The 20921-nt window shown below is 30.4% G+C and overlaps 1 protein-coding gene across 2 annotated transcripts in view; it reads right to left on the bottom strand.

The window, feature by feature from the left end:
- Positions 1 to 5078: 5078 nt before the first annotated feature.
- Positions 5079 to 20921, bottom strand: part of Flo2 (flotillin-2) — a 211947-nt gene continuing 196104 nt past the window's right edge. The window contains exons 1-6 of one of the 2 annotated variants that reach the window (XM_088188761.1): positions 11638 to 11854; positions 8950 to 9182; positions 8751 to 8870; positions 8463 to 8677; positions 8210 to 8393; positions 5079 to 6476 (exon numbers count right to left, since the gene is read on the bottom strand). In XM_088188761.1, the coding sequence (XP_088044887.1) occupies positions 6252 to 6476; positions 8210 to 8393; positions 8463 to 8677; positions 8751 to 8870; positions 8950 to 9096 (891 nt within the window). In that variant the 5' untranslated portion in view covers positions 9097 to 9182; positions 11638 to 11854 and the 3' untranslated portion in view covers positions 5079 to 6251. Of the gene's footprint in view, positions 6477 to 8209; positions 8394 to 8462; positions 8678 to 8750; positions 8871 to 8949; positions 9183 to 11637; positions 11855 to 20921 lie in introns of those variants that run through there. The other variant, XM_088188760.1, reaches the window with a different exon arrangement.

Below are 20921 nucleotides of genomic sequence, written 5' to 3'. Positions count from 1 at the left end.
CGAGTTATTTCTATATATAAACATCGACTTACAGGGGTAAAAAACTTGTTTTTAAAATACATGTTCAACGATCTATTAGTTAATTAAATAAAATGTTTTTAATGGTTGTACTGAGTAATAAAATATGATTATGATTAAATAATAAAGTCTGTATTTGCAATTGAGTTATGCATATATTTTCCTTGTAGATATTATTTATGATACAATGGCAGTGAAATTCTTTTCCAGTGACTTGATTATATAATAAATTTCTCTCGCAAAATTTTAGTCATGGATTAATGCCAAGAACAGTCTAGACTTGAATTTGATTCAAGTGATACTGTATTTATAGTTTAATTGCACGCAAATAGTTAATAATTACATTTAGGAATTAATTAAAAAACACACTAATTGCATATTTAATAATACTCACTAGTGACTAAATAATAATTCATTTTATCAAATAATGAGGATAATTTAATAATCATGATTGTATGGGGGGGGGGGGGCTATTTATAAACTTATTTATTTAGATTTCATTATGACCAAAACTCGGCTGCACTCTGGTGACTTCCTTTCGACTGGCAAACTCTGGCGGGCTCGCACGCCCTTGCACCATATAAACTGTAATACAATTTAATAAAAATACTATTGCAGTGGCTCAATCTGTGTCTAATTGCCACCCGTCACTTCCCGTCGGCAAAATTGTATATTGAAAAAATAATTCAATATTATTTCTGAGAGTAACAAACATTTACATTTACCACAAAATCTCTGATATCACAAGATTATACAATACGAATGCTTTATAATTTATTTTATTCATACCATTTCAAACTTTTTTGCAGATTGTGTTCCATAGTCGGTGTGTTCAATAGTCAATGACAGGGCTGCCCAACCTTTTAGTAGTGGTGATCTACTTCTTCCTATAAAAAATTCATCGCAATCTACCAATAAAATAAATAGTAAATAATATTTTTTGTTTATTTAGCATTCTTTATTTGTTAAAAAAGTATTTTTTTTTCATTAATATTTACCACTCAAAGATGCAATGGTTACTCCAAGCAGTTTATTAATAGCTTTAATAAACATGTTTTGCTGCAACGATAAATTAACTTTTATATCTTCAATTTATGTTTTACGTATTTCAGTATTTCTTGGGTATTCTGTTTCAAATTTAGAGTGCGTTGTCTGAAAATGTCATACAGCATTTCCTTTTTTTGCAATCGCCACAGTTGACATCATATTAAAAAATATTAGTGTTCCCATTCTTCGTTCACAATTACTAGTTAAATATTGTACTCAATAATAATTAGAGAATGCTCTTAACCCTTTCACCGCGGCCGTATAATTATATAATCAACACCCGTGCGTAGCTCTTTTTTTTAATAAAATATAATTTAGTTTTTCATTGTTATATATGATACATACACGTATTTCATCATTCATTTCGATTGCATTCCCTCAGTACTTACGCATTATTTGTATAACAACAAGACATAATAATAATAATAAAAGTATTAATCAGATTTTGAATACAATCCCACAATAGGAATTTGTACATGATTTATAAAGCAAAATCATGTAAAAAAAAACAATAGGTAATAATGTCGTTGAATATGTCATGGAATATGTTATCATATATGTATATGATAAGATTAAAAGTTTTTTGCCGTCAATAGAAAATAAATAGCTAATGTAACCATTATATTATAATTTTACAAGTCATCGTGAACGATTAAAATGTATTATATTATACATGGTACTAATTCATATATACATAATAAATAAGTAAACATAATACTTTTAATGCCTATAATTAAATTTTATTTCACAGTTATAATAAAATGACTCAAATTTTAGTTAAAAATTAATATGAAGTTCCTTAAAAGTTTAAACTATATATACTGTAAATAGTATAGATATTGTTCTAGAAATTGTTTAGGCTCTCCTGCTGATATTTTAGCATAACTATAAAATCATATTGTATTATTTATAAATTATACCAATGTGGTGTTTTTGATAGTGGAAAAATCAGCAGTGTATATTAAATATGGTGTTGATTTCACGACGCTGCCTTGTCGAACACCGAAATGTATTATATAGATTAATGTTCGTTCTTCTTGGTTGCTAAAATATAGCATTTTTGAAGGTGTTCTAAATGTATATGTGATAATTATTTGAGCTATCTTCCACTAAGATAAAACATCACAGTCTAAGTACAGCATTAAAAAATAATTTAACAAAACGATTTTTAAGAACTTTTCCAGTAACTAGGGCATATCCTTTGCATTTAATGATATTAATATTTTTCTAAATAAGTTAATATATTTTTTAGGAACAACTTCTAAGTCTTCTTCATTTAGCATGAACGGTATTAAATATAACAGTTAAATATAGCGTTCTTCAAGTATTTATTGGATTGATATTTTTGTTTAATTAATAGTGTTTTTATTATACTGATTTTTTGGATGAAAAATTATATTTGTATAGGTCACCTTTCTGTATATTCGAGTCATTTTTAAACGCGTACATTTGATTAATTATGACCTTCCACTTATTTTATCAACATGTATGTATATATATATTATATTTATTTCGTTATAATAGTCGATATTGAAACATTACGAAATCATGGAAACAGTTGTCGCAAACATGGAAAATATAAGTAGTTAGCTGTTCATGGTTTTGTTTATTCGGAAAACAGCTTTGTCCGATTTATACATATAAACATTTAGGCTTTTTAAGTGTATAAGGTTTTGTTATATTAATATTGTTACTGCACATTAATAATAAAAATGTGACATAGCCTACATTCTGAGATAGCAAAAAAGTAATCTATGAAGTAGGATCCACTATTACCTAATCAACTTTGAAGAGCTTTAATGCTGCATGGTTATTTGGGTATAATCAGGGGAAGTTTTTTAATCTAAGATTAATGCAAAACAATGTCAGCGTCAAAATTGACAACAGGTGTTTCTTTGGACTGAAAACTAAAGACACAAAAGAGTCTAAGGTCCTGGGCAGCCAGCTCTCGTTCAGTAGTTGCACTTCCACAACATATGCTCCAAGACTTGCCGTTTATGTTCACATTGGGCAGCCTGTGTCATCTCAAAGAGTGACTGTAACTGAAGCATTTCATATCCACTCTCCTGGCTACCGAGGGTAAGAACTACCTGTGTCATCTCAAAGAGTGACTGTAACTGAAGCATTTCATATCCACTCTCCTGGCTACCGAGGGTAAGAACTACCTGTTTCAAACTCATTCCAAAAAAGACTTTTAAATGCTTTCGAAAAACATTTGTGAATAGAATGTTTGTGGTGTGTTTATTATGACCGAATTCGTAGAATTTATTCGTTGATAGATATTACTATTGTTTAACGCTTATCTCAAAAACAGGCGTGCGTCGAAAATTTTTGTGAAGTTATTTGTGTTTGTTGTTTCAAGACGCAAATATTTACTGATGACTTTGACTGATTTAAAAAAATAATTATCTTGCAAAAAAATTTTCTTATGTGTATCATTTAAAATTCGCTTTTTTACAGTTCAAGTTTGCAATGGCAAAAAAATTTTCGCTCGATTCTTTTGTTTATAAATAATATTGGTTTGTTTATGCATAGAAAGTCTTGTAGCATCTTTTTCTTAATTTTTTAATCATGTCGAATTAATCACATCATATTCAATATGCAACGACTAACACACAGGATTGTTACTTATAAAAAACTTGTGATTTTCAAATGCATATAATTATTCATAAATGGATATAATAAAAAAATACAATAAGTAAAACTGGGTATATTTATATAACACGTTAAAGGTGTAGAGTATTTTTTTTAATAAATATTTTTGCTAATATTTTTAATTTAATACATAAAAAAAATTATCTTTTTTTTTTTTTTTTACATGTACATTGAAAGCTGCTCACACAACTTAGTATTACAATAATAGATATACAGTCCCAGGCGATTTTCAATAATCTAAAAAGTTTCATATTTTCGTCTAATTGAACACATTTGTATATTTCTTGATCCATTAAAGTTTTTAATTTATTTACTTTAAAAATACATTGTACAAACTCGGATTACACACACTACAACATACAGTTAAAGTCGCCGTTACAGAACATACAAAAGGTAATTTATTAAACGATATCTTACATCGAACCCTTTGAGAGTTGAAATGCAATAAATATATTTATTGTAATTCATATAACTTAAACACCTAATCGGACCATGGGTCAAAATATCATGAAAAATTATGATTGTTTTGATCAACAATGAGACATCTACAGTTGACCGTTAAAAATAATTAATAAATAATATGTTGTTTGCATTACCATAAATTAAAAATAAATACAACATTTAATATTTTTAATCTATGTATATGGGAAGGTGTCTTATATTTTTAGTCAAATGTGAATCATTATCTTTGATATCTCTTAATGGTATAAGAATCAAAGACACTTTCTCTTATCATATAAATTAACAAATAAGTACTTTAATTACTGAAAAATAATACAATCATGAACCAATTGCATCTTAACCTGAATTATTATTTTTAATCATTCATTACTTGTCGAAACAATCATAATTATCTTAAAGGCTATGGGAGTGAACGGCGTATTAACATCACGCACACAAACTGGAAGTGTGAACATTATTATTACACATTAAATAACGGAGGTTTTGCTTAGTTTAACGTAGTTTCAAGGTAAAAACACTGAGAGGGAATCACAAACAAAGGAGTCAATCCAACACCTATTTAACGCGACTCACAAAATCGATAACACCTATTCAAATGTGCATTTATTTACGTACACATAACGGTGATTTATATAATTTATATATATATATATATATATATATATATATATATATATATATATATATATATATATATATATATATATATATATGTATATATATATGTATATATATATATATATACATATATATAAACCCAGAGAGATTCAGCGACCCTGTTTGGTTGCTCGTTTAAATTTAAAGAGTAAAAGGCGGAGAGATTGAATGTAGCCCGCAAAGCTATTCGGCGAAATAGTTAGTATATTGTCGAACTGTTAGTAAATTAAAACAAGTCATATCATTACGGTGTGTATTAATTATTAAAAAAATAAAATATAAAATAAAAGATGCGTTTACGCATAAGTATCATTTGGAATTATATTAGAGTATTATTTGTTGCGAGAAGAATAAAAATAAAAAAATAAAATGTACTTGTACATGATGAACACATTGCTTCTAACAAAGCTTATCATATAGTATAGTTTAAAAAGTAATAAAAAGAAGCATTTTTTTCATATACGTATTAACACTTATGAAATAATATTTTTTAATAATATACATGTACGTGTTAATATTTATTTAGAAAATATATTTATGTATAATAAATTGTATTTTGTGTTAGAATCAATTTCAATGTTTAATCGCTAAATTTTCGCTACACATTTTCTTCTTTATAATCTATAATCAATTTAGAAGGACACATTGTTTTATAACTATGAATCGAAAATGCTTAGAAATGAAATAAAATAAAAAAAAACACGTTAATTACACATTATTTAAAATTAACAACAAAAATATTGATCGTCATATTATTAAGAATTCAAAATAAAATTATTAAAAAACATAATATGTTCAACAAACGAAAAAAACCTTATCTGTATTTTTCTTTCAGAAGGCCTCGTCATATACTAATGTGACAAAATAAGAGATTACTATACGTAGTAAATATATCATTTTCTTTAACATTCATATACTTTACAATGATTGTTATGGAATAAAATGAGAAAAATATAAAATTTACTTTAGAAAGCTACGCGCATAGAAAAATACTATTGAATCCAAAAATATATATTATCCATATAATCTTCCATTGTGCACTAAAATGAAAATGTTTGAGCTTAAAATATTTAAAACTGAGAAAATGGTAACATCTCAAATATGACACATTAAATTACTGGCAAAACAACAGCTTCGTAATAAATTTATTCCACCTCAATCATTGTCACAAATCAAATTTGTCAGGTCAAAGGAGGGCGGAACAGTGAACGTTAAAATTAACATCAAGGTTAATTTTACACACATTACAGAAGTACATATTTGATCACGCCATAAGAGCGCCTTGCAAAAATAATATAATAGAAATGATAACAGTAACTTATTCGCAAATTGTTCGCAAGGCGCTGAAAATCTGAGCAGATTCAAGCATTTGGATTCTTGGGAATCGGTTCGAATGGTCACACGCGAGTCTTTTACGACTTAGCGGCGGCCATTGGGGGCGGCGAAGAGTGGCTGAGTCTAGCTCCGGGTATTTTGCTCAGCACTTTGGTGACGTCGACGCCGGTAAGGGCGCTGATAGCCGGCGGCAGCTGTCCAACGAGCTTGGTGATTTCAGCGGCTGCTCCGTCGGTTGGTCCGCTGCCGATTATGACGATCTCGTCAATCTTGGCCAATGGTGCCGATACTTCAGCAGCAATCTGTAATTAAAAATAAACAAGTGTCATCTGATTGAACATAGAAAAACTATAAATAGTAACATAAAAAATAATGGAGAGTACATAAAAAAAACGTCGCTTTAAAATGTAACTTTTTTTAATATTTGGGACCCCCACATATTACTAATATCCACAGTACACCATTATAAAAAGACCTGATTTAGAGCACACATACAAAACATACTTATGTAGACACATACATATAGAAATATTTTTAGTGAAATATAATATTTTTATATTGAAAATTTTAAAGATCAGTTAGTCAGCTTCCAAAAAATATGTCACTGGTTTAGGGGGGGGGGGGGTTAGCGGTAAAAATTCACAAAAATCAGTGATATTGTTTATGGAAGCCGCCTTATGGCACTTGAAAAAATATAATTAAACAGAAATCTTAAAGTGTTGAACAAAGATCATTAATGATATGATATCAAATTTTTATGCTATGCCCCCCCCCCCCACAAACTTAAGGTGGGCTATTGCAGAAAAAAGAATTTTCAGATATATTTATAATACATATACATATACTATGGAATGGACTACAGTTATCCATATTCAGTATCTTCTGCACCGAATAGTATTGTTATACGTATCCATTGTCATCATCGGGAAGCGACTACAATGGTATCGCTTATAAAACGTCACACAGATGACATACTTTTATTCATTAGCGTACTTTTGATTTTTGGAAATAACCAAATTTATAAAAAAACTAAATTTTTCAGCTCTGCATAAATTATTCAAAAAAATTATCCAGTGTTACATTTTCAATCACTTTCAATAAGTTTTGCCGGATCAATAGCATGGTTTTTATATAACTCGTTGCACGGTCTTCCTCCATAATAGTGACGAAATATCTTGATGCAGGAATACAAGTAGACATTGCATATATTGATTTAGATAAAGCCTTCGACAATTTGTCATGAGTTATCAGTAAAAAATTAAAACTAAATTTGCTCAGATGATCTAACTCGATTAACAGGTCGTAACCTCTAACGGCCGATTGTCAAAAGAATATTTTACCCCTTCGGAAGTTCAAGAGTCCAACCTGATTTCATGTTCTTTATTAATAACATAAATACGGTAGTTACAAATTCCAGTTTTCTTTTGTATGCCGATAATTTAAAACTATTTAAATGAATTCTATCTGTTGCGGACTATATTTCTCTACAGTGATTTAGATTCTTTGTGGAGATTTTAGTGTCGAAAAATGTTATATTATATATTTTCACCATCAAAATATTTCCACAATCTCAGTAAGAACGTTTTGGCTAGAGATACTTTCACTAAAGAACTCGGAATAACTTTTAAGAACAAGTGGAGGTTCTCTTTACTCATAAACGTCTGAGAAAAATCTTCCAGATTTTTTTTCCAAGAACTTTGTTATCAGAATAGTAAACGATAAACTATTCGTAAAGTATTAAGAAAACTTCCGAAAAGTTATTGTGGTATTTGGTTATAATACAAGAATAGGCTAAAATATTAAGTTTACGGTGATTCTTATAAATATAAAACAACAAAAGGGAAAGATTTGTAAAATACATTATTGTGATCGCTTGACACATACACTCTGTTCCCAAAACTAAATGGATATGAGTAATTATGGCGTTAAAAGCAATGTATTTACAGATAAAGAACGTACTAACTGTGTGCGACTAGTAATTTATTATTATAACAACCAGAGTATAGTTAGTCTTATAAGTATTAAATAAACTGACCTTGGGTAGTGCTTCGAGAATCATGGAAACAGTAGCGGCTTGACCGTACTTCTTATAAACTTCGGCCTTCATCATCATTCTTTCAGCTTCAGCGTTTCCAACGGCAACAATAGCTTCGGCTTCGGCGGTACCGAGGAGTTTGACCTTTTCGGTGTTGGCTTGAGCTGCCTTAATCGTTTGAGTTCTAAAATAATTAAAAACATTAGACCACGTTCATTCGTTATCTACCGATAACATTTAATTTGATACATACTTTTTGCCATCAGCTATGCAGTGCACCCTGTAAGCTTCGGCCTCGGCCGGCAGACGGACGGTGGCGGTGAGTTCAGCGGTGCGACGTTGGACTTCTTGCTGCTCAACTTCGATGCGCTTGCGTCTCTCCACAATTTCAATCTGAATTTCTTCGTTTCGGATGCGTTGTCGAATCTTAGCGGCCTGCAGTTCGTAAGCCATCTGAGCTTCGGCTTTCTATAATAATCAAGCGTGACACTAAATAACAGATCTCACATAGGTGTGCGTTTAAGATGGAAATTTAGCTAACCGCCGTATTGATCTCCTGATCGAAATGAGCCTTTTGCAGCTTGAACATTCTAGAGTTGTCCTCGATCTTGGTGTCGGTCGAATATTTCACGTCCATAGCTGCTTTTTCGCATTCGGCTTCCTGAATTGTAACACAATGTATTAGCATTAATTTGCAATTGAACGTTATCGATCAGTATATAATAAGGAAGTGTACTCACTCGGATACCAGCGTCCCTGTTGGCTTCAGCGACACCGGTGTCGGCGTCTCTTTTCACGTTGGCCGTCTGAGCCTTACCCAACGACGTCAAATACTGAACCTCATCAACCACGTCCTTGATAGTGAACGAGAGGATCTCGATTCCCATGCGGCCCACGTCTGGTGCTGCCACTTCGCGCACTAGCGCCGCGAACTGGTCTCGATCCCTGTACACCTCTTCTACTGTAAGCGTTCCTGTAACAATCAAAATAAAGCATTATTAAAATCATTCTCAACAACATAATCCAACAACATCCCATAAAACCTTTTAATATTAAACACAGTAATTCCCAACATCATTCCCAGAGGAATGGCATATATTGCAACGTAGCTCATGTTAGAATGTCACGATAAAACACATCCAGATTTTAATATAGATTTAAATACACTGCATTACATCTGCAATGGCGATTATTTTTTATTGTGACTATGATAACATTTTGCAATTTTGGCGAACGTGACGCGTTATCTTATATTAACAAGATAGTAAAAATTTAATATAAACATCCATCGCGCACAATTTCAAAGTTCAGACCGTAACTAAACAATTTTAACGCGATCTATATAGGTTCGTTCGAGTGTAGACACGTAACTGTAACTGAATTAGTCTTGTGTATGAAGTATGCGGTTATTGTACAACCTTGGCATCATGCTGTAATTTAATTGTGCACAAGGAAGTGTCGCGCGAATAAGCACAAATTTAAACTATGTAAATTATTTAAGATTCAACCGCAATGGACCACAAAATTACTAATTTCAACAATTGACCTTTCGATCAGAAGTTAAACGAATAAAATATAATTAAGTTCATTTATCATCGCATAGCATGGTCAAAAAAGAGTTACTTCTTTTTAATTATATTTTATTATTATTTTATAAATCATATTCTTTATGATTTTCTGCAGTAATTGATTTAATTAAATATATAGCCGAGTTTAACTGTATGTAATATTATTTTTACATTAAATGTATTTTTCAAGAATTAAAAAATTAGTTGTTTTATTATAATCAATTCACATAACGAATGAAAATAAAAAACCTTAATCATGTTTAACATCGTTAAAAAGTTTCTACTCTTAATTGCTTGTCACAAAAATGATGATGATGATGATACAAAATGAAAGTTTTAGGGCTCACGCTCTAATGAATTACATGGACAATGATTAAAATAAAAATTTTCTGTATATATAATTACCATTTTTTCCATTCTTCACAGTTATTGATTTCAATAACATGATTCATAAACATATTATTTTCAAGCCAGGAAAGCTATAAATTATTTATCTATAACTAATATAAATTAATTAATATATTGCATCATTTAACTGCGTTATTGCGTAACACAGATATTTTCACGACTGGAATCTTGATTATTGTAATAAAAAAAAAACTATACAATTAGATGGAGAAAGTCGCATGAAATTTATTTAGAGCAAGTTTTAAAAACATAATTAGAAAACATTGGACTTTTCGATGTATTTGACTACTAAGTTATTCAAGTGTTTTGGAATAGTAACAAATAACTAAACTCATATATGATCATAAATAACCAATGAATTGGTAAAGTATGGAAAATCTTTGTAAAAGTTTTCTATTTTTTATTAATGTTTCAAATTATATATATTGCACATTTTAATCGCAGTAAAAGATCATATATTAATTAGAGTTATATTCTGGAATCGATTTTTTACTATGTTACTCTTTAATCATTTAATTAATTTAAATTGAGTTAGTTTTTAAATAATGAATTACATTTAATAGAAATATGGTTCAAAATAATATACTTACACTAAATGAGAATACAAGTAAATGTATGTTTATTAGTTATACAGATATGTTAGATAATAATTATAAATAACTCTATTATATAAATATTTGATATTATAAAATATTTAGGAGTAATTGAAAATAAAAAAAAATAATATGCTACCAGAGTATTTTTAAAGTATTTAATAATAAATAAGAAATAAACACAATTTAAGGATAGTAAGGTATACAAAAACGAGTACGGCCAGGGGAATTATATTCAGTTTATGTTTATATTATATTTTATACGTATTTTGTGATTAAATTTGTTTAGTGTATAAACAATTAGCTAAATAAATTAATAATAAAAATGAAAAAAATATTTTAGATTATTTTATTTCATTACACGACCATGAATAGTATACATATATTGTCACTATACACTTTGATTAAATAATGTAAATATTTTAATAAAATATATGAAAAAGATAGCTTAGAATGCTAAGATGAAAAAATATTTGACTGAAGTTTTATGTACTTTAGGATTAAGAGTTATCTCGTATATTTGCACAATATTATTGCAAAAAGTCAGCACATGTTATCGTCAAACATTTTAACCGTGACATTCAGCGCAAAGTTCCACATTTCTCTGCACGAAATCCATATCCGGAACTGAAAAGACTGCACGCGAAATGCAGCAGCGCCGCCACGAAAGAAAAGTATAAATTAAGGTCAAGTGAAATAAGCGCTAGAATCCGAGACGTTCGGAGGTTGCGCATTTAGGTCATAGATAGATAGATATATAATATTATACTGTATATCGTATACTATTCAATATTTTTATTTGGAGATAGGAACATCTCAAGATACGACTTCTTGTGTCTTTGATTGACAGCACTCTCACCTCTTGACAACGACGAAGGTAGCACCGACGGTCAGTCCCAGGTTTATGGCTCCCATCCACAAGAACGACATGGCGGTTCGGAAAGCACGAGAGTGAGTTTTTGATATCGAGAGCGAAAGTGCAGTATCTTCGATTGCGTTTTTCTTCGGTAATAACGGTATTGGTGAAAGTTAGCGGTGAGCGCGTCGATCGCGTTTGTCCGTTCGCAAAGAACTATGGCCGTGATGGGTCGGAGAGTTGGTTTTATCGGTGGCGCGACTCCCACCAGAGGTCCAAGGTTCGAATTTTACTGGTTCGTCGAAACCGGAATACGTCACGCGGCATTTCGATCAGCTGGTTGCGCCGAGAAGCCTTAGTTTATCCCCGATCAGGTGGTTTTCCCCGTCTGTGCTTCGCGGAATACACTCTTCTTGTAAAGGTTTTCTTGGTTATACCCAAAGCGGTTGTGCAAAATCCAAGATGTAATAGAAAGATTGGCGGTTTCCAAAGTGAAATTATATTTAGATTAATTTTATTTCATTTATTAAAATTAAATCATGTCTTCAGCATGTACACGGTGTAGGTTTTTGGTACAGGTTTTATAAATCTGGTATGTACAGGAACCAAAAAGGTTCATAATTGTTATAAAAAAATGCGACACAAGAAGCAAAATTTTTTTAACTATTTACGTCGGTCCAATAGTCATTACAGCTGTCGTCGTCTTGTGGTCCGAATCATCCATTGATAAATTCAGCCCCTTTTCGAGCCCCAGTCTCACTGGTTGTCATCATCTCTGATGCAAGTGAATTAACGTTTCTTGTATCTTTTATAGAATTTATATGCTACTTATTTAGCCAAGACTGGACAGCGAAGAATTTACGCGGATTGGGTGTTAAAAAAGCAGGAAGTTGATGCTGACTTTTCAAAGAAAATCTTTTCTGATGAGGCACATTTCCACCTCTCTGGGTATGTTAATAAGCAAAATTGGCGAATATAGGGCAAGAAAAATCCTTGTGAGATTCACGAGAGACCATTAAATGGCCAAAAATTTACTGTTCGGTGCGCATTATGGCCAGGCGGCGTCATTAGACCTTACTTTTTTAATGTCGGATTGCAACAGTCAATGGTGAGCACTATAGGCGCATGATAACCGATTATGTTTATCACGAAATCGAAGCTATTGATGAGGAAGACATGTGATTCCATCAAGACGGCGCAACTTGCCACACATCGGGTGCAATATTGAAAAGTTCTCAGGTCACATTATTTCACATATTGGTAAAGTCAACTAGTGTTTCTTATTAAGAATTATTTCTCGAAAATTTCTCGAGAAAAATGTCAAATAAAGAATTCTCATTTCTCGAGAAATTTTATAAAGCATTTTTTAGTATATAAAATTAAATTCGTACAAATATTTAAAAAAGGTTTACAACCACTGGCCTTTTTATAACGTTGCATAAGTAAAGGCGGGTTCATGCCTATTTCTCGGAAGGTTTTAATAGTGGTCTGAGAATGACAAAAAATGTTTAAAAAATTTTAACACTCGAACTTGCCTTATTTTTGCTTAAATAATAAAAGATACCTTTCAAAGTGTTTGTGCCAGATGTTTGAAAATATGCATACTTTCTCAGAAGATCGAAAGTATTTGAATTTTATATTACTCTAACCGGCCGGCGGTTTTATCTTTGATTTGGTGATCTAAGAACCCGCTGCAATAAAAATAAATTACGCATGGGAATCGGCAGACAATAACATCCAACCATTTAAATCTTTCAATCATACCACTACAACTAGTAAATCTATTTTTATTCAAAACTACTCTCATTGCCATATTTTCTAATTTTTGCAGCATCGTCTTGTCTAATTTATTAAGCATACATAATATTGTTGCACAATAATTGAAGTGGAGCAATATAATACTATAGTAGATTATTTTTTGTGTTTGTACTTGACATATTTCTCATCCTAGATAATATACATATTTTTCTATTTTTTTTGATTATGTAATTACAATGTTCCTTAAATTTATTTTTTATCTAAAATTACTCCTAAATATTTTATATTATCAACTATTTCTACAATAGAGTTATTTTATATTATCAACTATTTTTATATTATTGTCTAACATATCTTTATAATAAATAAACATACATTTAGTACATTATTTTTTAACTATCTTTCTATTATACTTAATTCGTTATTTATCTACAATTTCCTTAACATTGTCACGTAAGCAATAAATTAAAGTGTCATTTGAAAAAATATGTATTTTACCTTTTTTCTATATGATTAATTATATCATTGATATATATTATAAACAACAATTGTCCTAATTTGGACCGCTGTGGTACACCGTGAGATATTATTTTCTCTTTGGAATAAGCATAATTTAATATAACATATTTTTTAAATAATTATCAAACTATTTTACTTATACTTATAAGCTCTAATGTCTTTAACATTATACTTATGTCTATTGTTTCGAAAGCTCTCTTAAATGGAAGCCATTATTACGCTTTTGGTTGCTGATATATCATTTGTGTATATGAGATACAAGACTAGTTCATTTGCATTAACTGGTTCATTTAAAAAAAAAAATCCCTACTGCACGGCTTGATAATTTATTTGTATAAAAATAAGCTAATGTGAAAACTATATATTGAAGCGACAATCTATGACTTGACCGCTTCACATTAATTAACAGAAAATATAAACACAAACCATTGTATAAATAACCAACCGCAGAAACAATATTTTTTTTAAACATATGTAGATATTTTCCTTCAAATTCCACAATACTACGAGGACGCAACCATTCATTTATTAACGCATTTTCCTTACGTATATCTACCACCACGTTCAGTTATAAATAAAAATGTTAGCATATCACAGCATTCTAAACAAACCGATAAGTATGTTTTATCTAAATAGAAACTTGCGTCACTAGTATACACCGATGTTAGATTAAATCGTTCATCTCGATGAGGTTATCTTTGATGTCGTATTGCCGTTTTCGTAATCCTTTTTAAACGTGACGACTTCACGCTATAACGTTATGATACTAACAATAACAAACTGTTTATCAACAAGATGGTCAAATAATCAACAAAACGGATAAACATTCCTTAGTGTTTTTTTTACATATAAGACCACTTGTTATATATTAATCATGAAATACCCCATTGGAACATATGATGTATAGACTGATTCTTCGACATCTTGCTGTCTAAGCATTAAAGCATTTTGGATAACAACAATTTTTTAATACGGCTATTTTTTATTTAATAATGAAGATGTTGATTATACATGCATACTTTTAAGAGCCACGTTACATAATCCAGTCATTGCATATTCAACCACACCATAATGGAAGCATATGAAAAAATATAGATATTAGCAGCAGAAAAATGAAAATACTATGCTGTATTGCCAAATATTATACTCAATCATTGTGCACGTAATTAATGTGATGAAATTGCAACTGTGGCCAAATGCGGATTTACGATCTGCGAAATCGCAAATGAGTCGATTCGGAATTTCGCAATATATGAACTACGGCAGCGTTGACGTCATATGATTCGCATTCCCCCAAACAAGCATTATTTTGTTATTTACATCATTACGCTATTATGTGTTTGATAAGTGTGCTGTACGAATCTGGGCAAACTGGCTTTGACGTCACAAGCTATGGAGGCAGAACAAACAAGCCCACAAATGACGTCGCGACCGAAGATCAACCAACCTGACGTTCAACAAGTGACGATTAGCTTATTGATGTGACCAATTGCTACGCTCTTGATCTGAGGGGAACTGGGGGAGAATATACTATTATTTTTAGGTGGCCATCTAGTATTGATAGGTGTGTGGGGGGTTTTAATCAACTGTACTATTAATTTAGAGGGCATTCTAGTGACCATTTCGAACAAATACAAATAAATACCCACTCGTCATAATGGGAGAGAGATCGCGAAGAGACCTCGGGACAAAATACTTTATGGACCACCTATTAGCACACCCGTCGCGTACCCGGAAAAAATAATGATTGTTATGAAATGATACGCGATAGACAGTGCGTTCATTTCAAAACAATTTATTTTTACCGTCTGGAAGTTGCACTTTTAATTCGTAAACTTATTTCGTGGGAATGTCCAAGAAGCGATGCAATTGGCACGCCAACATCCTTATATGCGATACGCCAGAGCTATCTCGAACTAGCAATATAAAGGTGTGGCACACTACGACAGATTACAGTCTATCAATACTCCAGCGAAAACTTCCTGATTTTCAAGACCTGGAATTTCAACTCAACCTCCGGATTGCAGCATGTATGTATATATATATGGGGTAAATAATATATGCTTACAAAAATTAAATCAGATTTTCAGGGGTCTATTTTAGCTGAGTTATAACCTTTTGAGAACAAAAACTGAAAGGTTATTTACTTGATTAACTTACACAGTTACATCAAATTAATTAAAATTAAGCGTACTAAAAAAATGATTTCACACAAAGAATATGTGATACTGGATTCTAAAAGCTAAATGTTAGATTTTTCAATAAAATCTTTAATTCTGAAGGAGTGCTGAGCTATTTTTGAGGACCAATTGTCACGCCAACTAGCAGAAAAAGCATACCAGACCTTATATATCAAACGTTTGAAAGTTCTCATTATTACTGACTGACAAAAAATATGTCAACTTATAACCACTAAGACATTATGTCTGACTAACTACAGAGACGGTATTTGGAGAGGGGGAGGATGCATTTAGGTGGGAGGCAAGTGGGGGCATTTGCCCTTCCTTGAATTTGATCAAAAAAATGCATGTCATTTAATGAAATACTATGAATTTTAATGAAATCTAAATATAAAATAACCACTAAGTAGCCAACGTTTGCTCCAACCCTAGTAAAAACTGAAATTACGACCCTGATTCTAAACCAGAATTTTTCAAATCATCTAAAAAAAACAAGTCTAGAACCTATCCTGAAAATATTTTTTAAATATGTCATTTCAGTAAAATCATATCGAAATACATTTTCACCGGTAGATATATATTTTAACCAGTAAAAATATAATTTATCTGGTGCTAGTAAAAGTACATGATTCCAACTTTTCCATATGTAGTAATATATACATTTACATACTTATTATTTATTTACATGCGATGTAGTGAATGTATATTTTTTAGTAAAGCTATATTTTGTACTTTAAAAATCCAAATACATTTTCACCAGTAGATAATTTTTTCTACTAGCAAAAATATAATTACAGTGAAATTATATGCTGTACTAAAATATTTATAAAACTCAATTTTACAGTTGGGAAACGTTCATTTGCTGTTCAAACCCAAACCTAATCTAGTGAAAGTTATAAAACTAATTATAATTTTAAAACTTTCATTAGGTCAAGTCCGAAATATTTCTCTCAGGGAGAAATAAGCGGAAAAAAGTACAAACAAACGTCACATCTCCTATATTGTTCCACGATTTGTTTGCACTTGAACATTACAGTATGTTTTAATAATATGATAGCAATCCTTACCGATAGACTTCTGATATTTCAAACCCAATTTTGGTCAATAATTCTGTCCAGACCAAATGAGAAAGCGTCTGAGATAATATAATTATATGGCAATAAAGTGTTATAAAAATTAAAAACTCTAGTATTTTGTAAATTGGCAGCATGAGGAGTTGCAGTATAAATCAGGTATACAACACAGACTCAGCAGTATTTTTAAAGTAGTGGAAGGGTGAAAACTTTGAAAATTATCGAGTTCAGTTTGGTTATGCATGTCTGTCACTCTAGAAAATGTACTAGTGGATTAGAAAGATACGGCGTGAGATCTGTTCTGGCACACAACAAACTGCTGGATGAACAAGAGGTAATTTTGCAGCAATACATGTAAAATAATGCATAAGTCTTACTAGTGATGCAATTGTAGCATTACTTGTAACTTGACTTACGCAGATCTTATCAATAATCACATTAGACCTGTAATCGATTTAGAACGACGTGAATGTTGCAACATGACAATGCTTTTCTAGAGGTATCCGGTATTATCTAATCACATATAAATTTTTCATTTAAGTAAACCACGTATATTTAAATAAAAATAACTCTTTCGTAAGATATTCTATTTTTTGTTGTGTATGTTTTATCCCAAATTTATTCATTGTATCTAATAGTAGGATAGTATAAAGTTTAATTATTTTTTTTATTAGCCATTTTGACAGTTATTTAACTGTTCTAAGATATGTCATGTGTATATATTATAATACATAGATACTACAGGTTCAAGTGTCTCTATTTTACCCTATATAATATGTAATCTGCGTGCGCACATGAAAATTGGTCAACAAAGAATAAATTGTTTGAGATCAACACCATCAATAAACTGATTGTGCGACAAATCAACAAAAGTGGCAAATGACACTGAATATTACTGTAAAAAATCCATGTTTGTTGTTATTGTAAATTCTACGACTTACTGCTATTCGTGCTTTTATAATAGCTAATTAAGCAATAAACATTTTTATTATATAATCATGTACACGAAGCGTTACTTACAATACATACGATAACACTACAGCATTTCAAGGGCATAAGGACAATAGTAGTTATTCATTAACAGCAATTTAACCAATCATTAATGATTAACTCTAATAAAATATTGGAGCTAGGAACAAATTCTTATAATTAAGTCTCATTTACATTTAAATTTTATTTTATAGTATTTTACTAAAGCCTAAGCAATTATTGATGTTCCATAAGCTTTTAATTCCTAAGCCTAAACTGAACGAATGATATTTATTTATTCTCGAATAATTCGCCAGATAAACAAATCGGAAAATTTATATATATATATATATATAACTTATCCTCGGAAGTCTTGAGTCAAATTCTAATTATGGATGACCATATTTTGACTTCCTTGGCAATATCAATATGTTAGCGAAGTCTTAGGATAGAACGTCAACACGGAAGAGACAGTTTATTTAGGTTGTTATGAAATGGACTCGTTTCAATTAATTTGTTTATTGTTGACAATCATAGTTAATGATAATTTGTATTTAACTCGTTCAGAATTTAAAGCATATTGGCGTAAGAGCTCTTTAATAGTATTCGAGCTAATTTTTAATAACCGAAACCAACTGAACAAACGCTGAAACGCGTTGGGAATCGATCAATTAACTAGAACAGCGAGGTGACTAAAACATTTTAAAACTAATTAGCAAAGTGTGTCACCACCTTTGTTTAGTTATTCACTGTATTTCTTTCTTTCAATTTTTCGAATCGCATATTTTGATAACTATTCATTAGAGTCATTCAAACACATCGTTGAACTGAAAATATGTGACCATAAATTAGTATACGATACATTGTTTGCGAAATATGTGGAAGTGAATAGTTTAAGTTCCGGAAGAGCAACTCTTATTGATGAATAGGTAATGTATTTGCTCTTATTATTCGTATTGACAAAAATATAAGTTTTTGTTTACTTACGATGCGTGCTTACAATAGTAATATTTTACTTCATCTCGTGCATTAATTATGAGTGGATGTGACAGGAACAAAGGTCTGAATTTTGGCCGTGATATGAAGGCCGATTTAATCTACATATTTTGTGTAATACAATTATAGAAAACTGAAGAAATATTTATCAAATATTTTTTATTCACTTTCCTTGAAAATAAAAATCAGTGTTGAAGCATCACTTTACGAAGTTGCATACATACATACTATAATATAATATATTATCCCTTTCCGGATACAAATCTATATATAATATGTACATACATACATGAAATCTGCTTTAAATCGAATGTATGTATGTATATATGAAACCCAGGTGAGCGTAAGTAACATATGTGTATTTTATATTATCTAATTTTATAAAATACAACAAAATTATTTCCACGCGGCATGAACGATAAGACAGATTTTAAAAAGTGTGTTTTCATGAAATGCACCAGTATTACTTTTAATAAGTAATATACAAAATAAAATATATTAATAATATTTTTGTATATCTTCTGTTGATTTTTCAACGGGTACGTTGAAAAATATAAATATAGGGTCCCTTTAATGTGATTTGGAATTTTTTCAGAATGTATTACATAATTGTATTATTACCACAATATTAATATATTTTAAATAGTATATTTTTAGTTATTGTTATATCGATATTGCTCAATACTTTAAGCAAATAATAAAAATATATATGAACTTTACTTAAATGTTTAAAATTGTGGGAAGTTCCAACAAAAATTATCGCACAATAGAAACACAACATAAATTTTACATAAGCTTTGAGACAAAAGTCTAGAAAAAATATACATGGCCTCGCATTTTTTGTTGTACATATCCTTTGTAATTATCGGACGGTCGCCTAAAAATAGCCACATTGCAAATTACGTTTTCACTTAGGGATGCACTGTAGGCGGAGCAAAACAATAACTCGATTGGTTATACATTTTTTTCTCTCCCAATCGATAAAGCGTCATCGAAGAAGCAATATATTGATAAAGTGTCATATACTAATATATAATTCATCATCATCACTTGTATTTTACATATATCGGTATAAAGTATATATCATTGTGCAATAAACTGTATCAAACAGCTCTTTCGTCATCTAACTGGCTGAAAAGTCAGACCAAAGAAGAAAAATAATAAAAAAAATAGACCAGTGATATATAATTATAATTCCGATCGATTATCACAGATCTTCCTCATCTTACGAATGATAATACACACAGTGATTGTAAGTTGTAATAATACTTAATAATAAATAAAATATATGTAATTAATTTACTGACTAATTTCAGTCAAATGTCTGTAGGCTACATCTAAGTTTCTATAAAGACGATTTAACGTATGGTTTACAACTATCAATCAACTTTCAGATAACAGCTCAATGTCATCATATTATCGCGTTTATATTTACTTTTTGAGCACAGCACGATACATTTTTATTATCATCAAGTAGATTCAAATTTATTATGGATTATACATCCACCGTTCTTTGAATATTATATAAATGCATCCCATGTAGATTTTAAATTAATTATTAATACCAAATTACTGGTATTTCGATATTGCAAATTTTGTAGAAATACTGAGATATCAGTATTGAGAGCCCTAGTTACAGTATAATCTCGCACTGAGGTCAGAATGTCAGCAATATTCTAGAAATTCTTTAACTACTGCAATTAAATAAATAATGAACTAGTTATTCATAAGTTTTGCCATAATTGTATTTTTAATATCGAAAGAATTCATTCGCGAAGTATTATTAAAAGTA

The sequence above is a fragment of the Plectrocnemia conspersa genome, unplaced genomic scaffold (genome assembly GCF_051122295.1).
Source record: "Plectrocnemia conspersa isolate PC_06_02 unplaced genomic scaffold, ASM5112229v1 ptg000007l, whole genome shotgun sequence".
Lineage (NCBI taxonomy): Eukaryota > Metazoa > Arthropoda > Insecta > Trichoptera > Polycentropodidae > Plectrocnemia > Plectrocnemia conspersa.
This window is presented reverse-complemented; position numbering and strand designations above follow the sequence as displayed.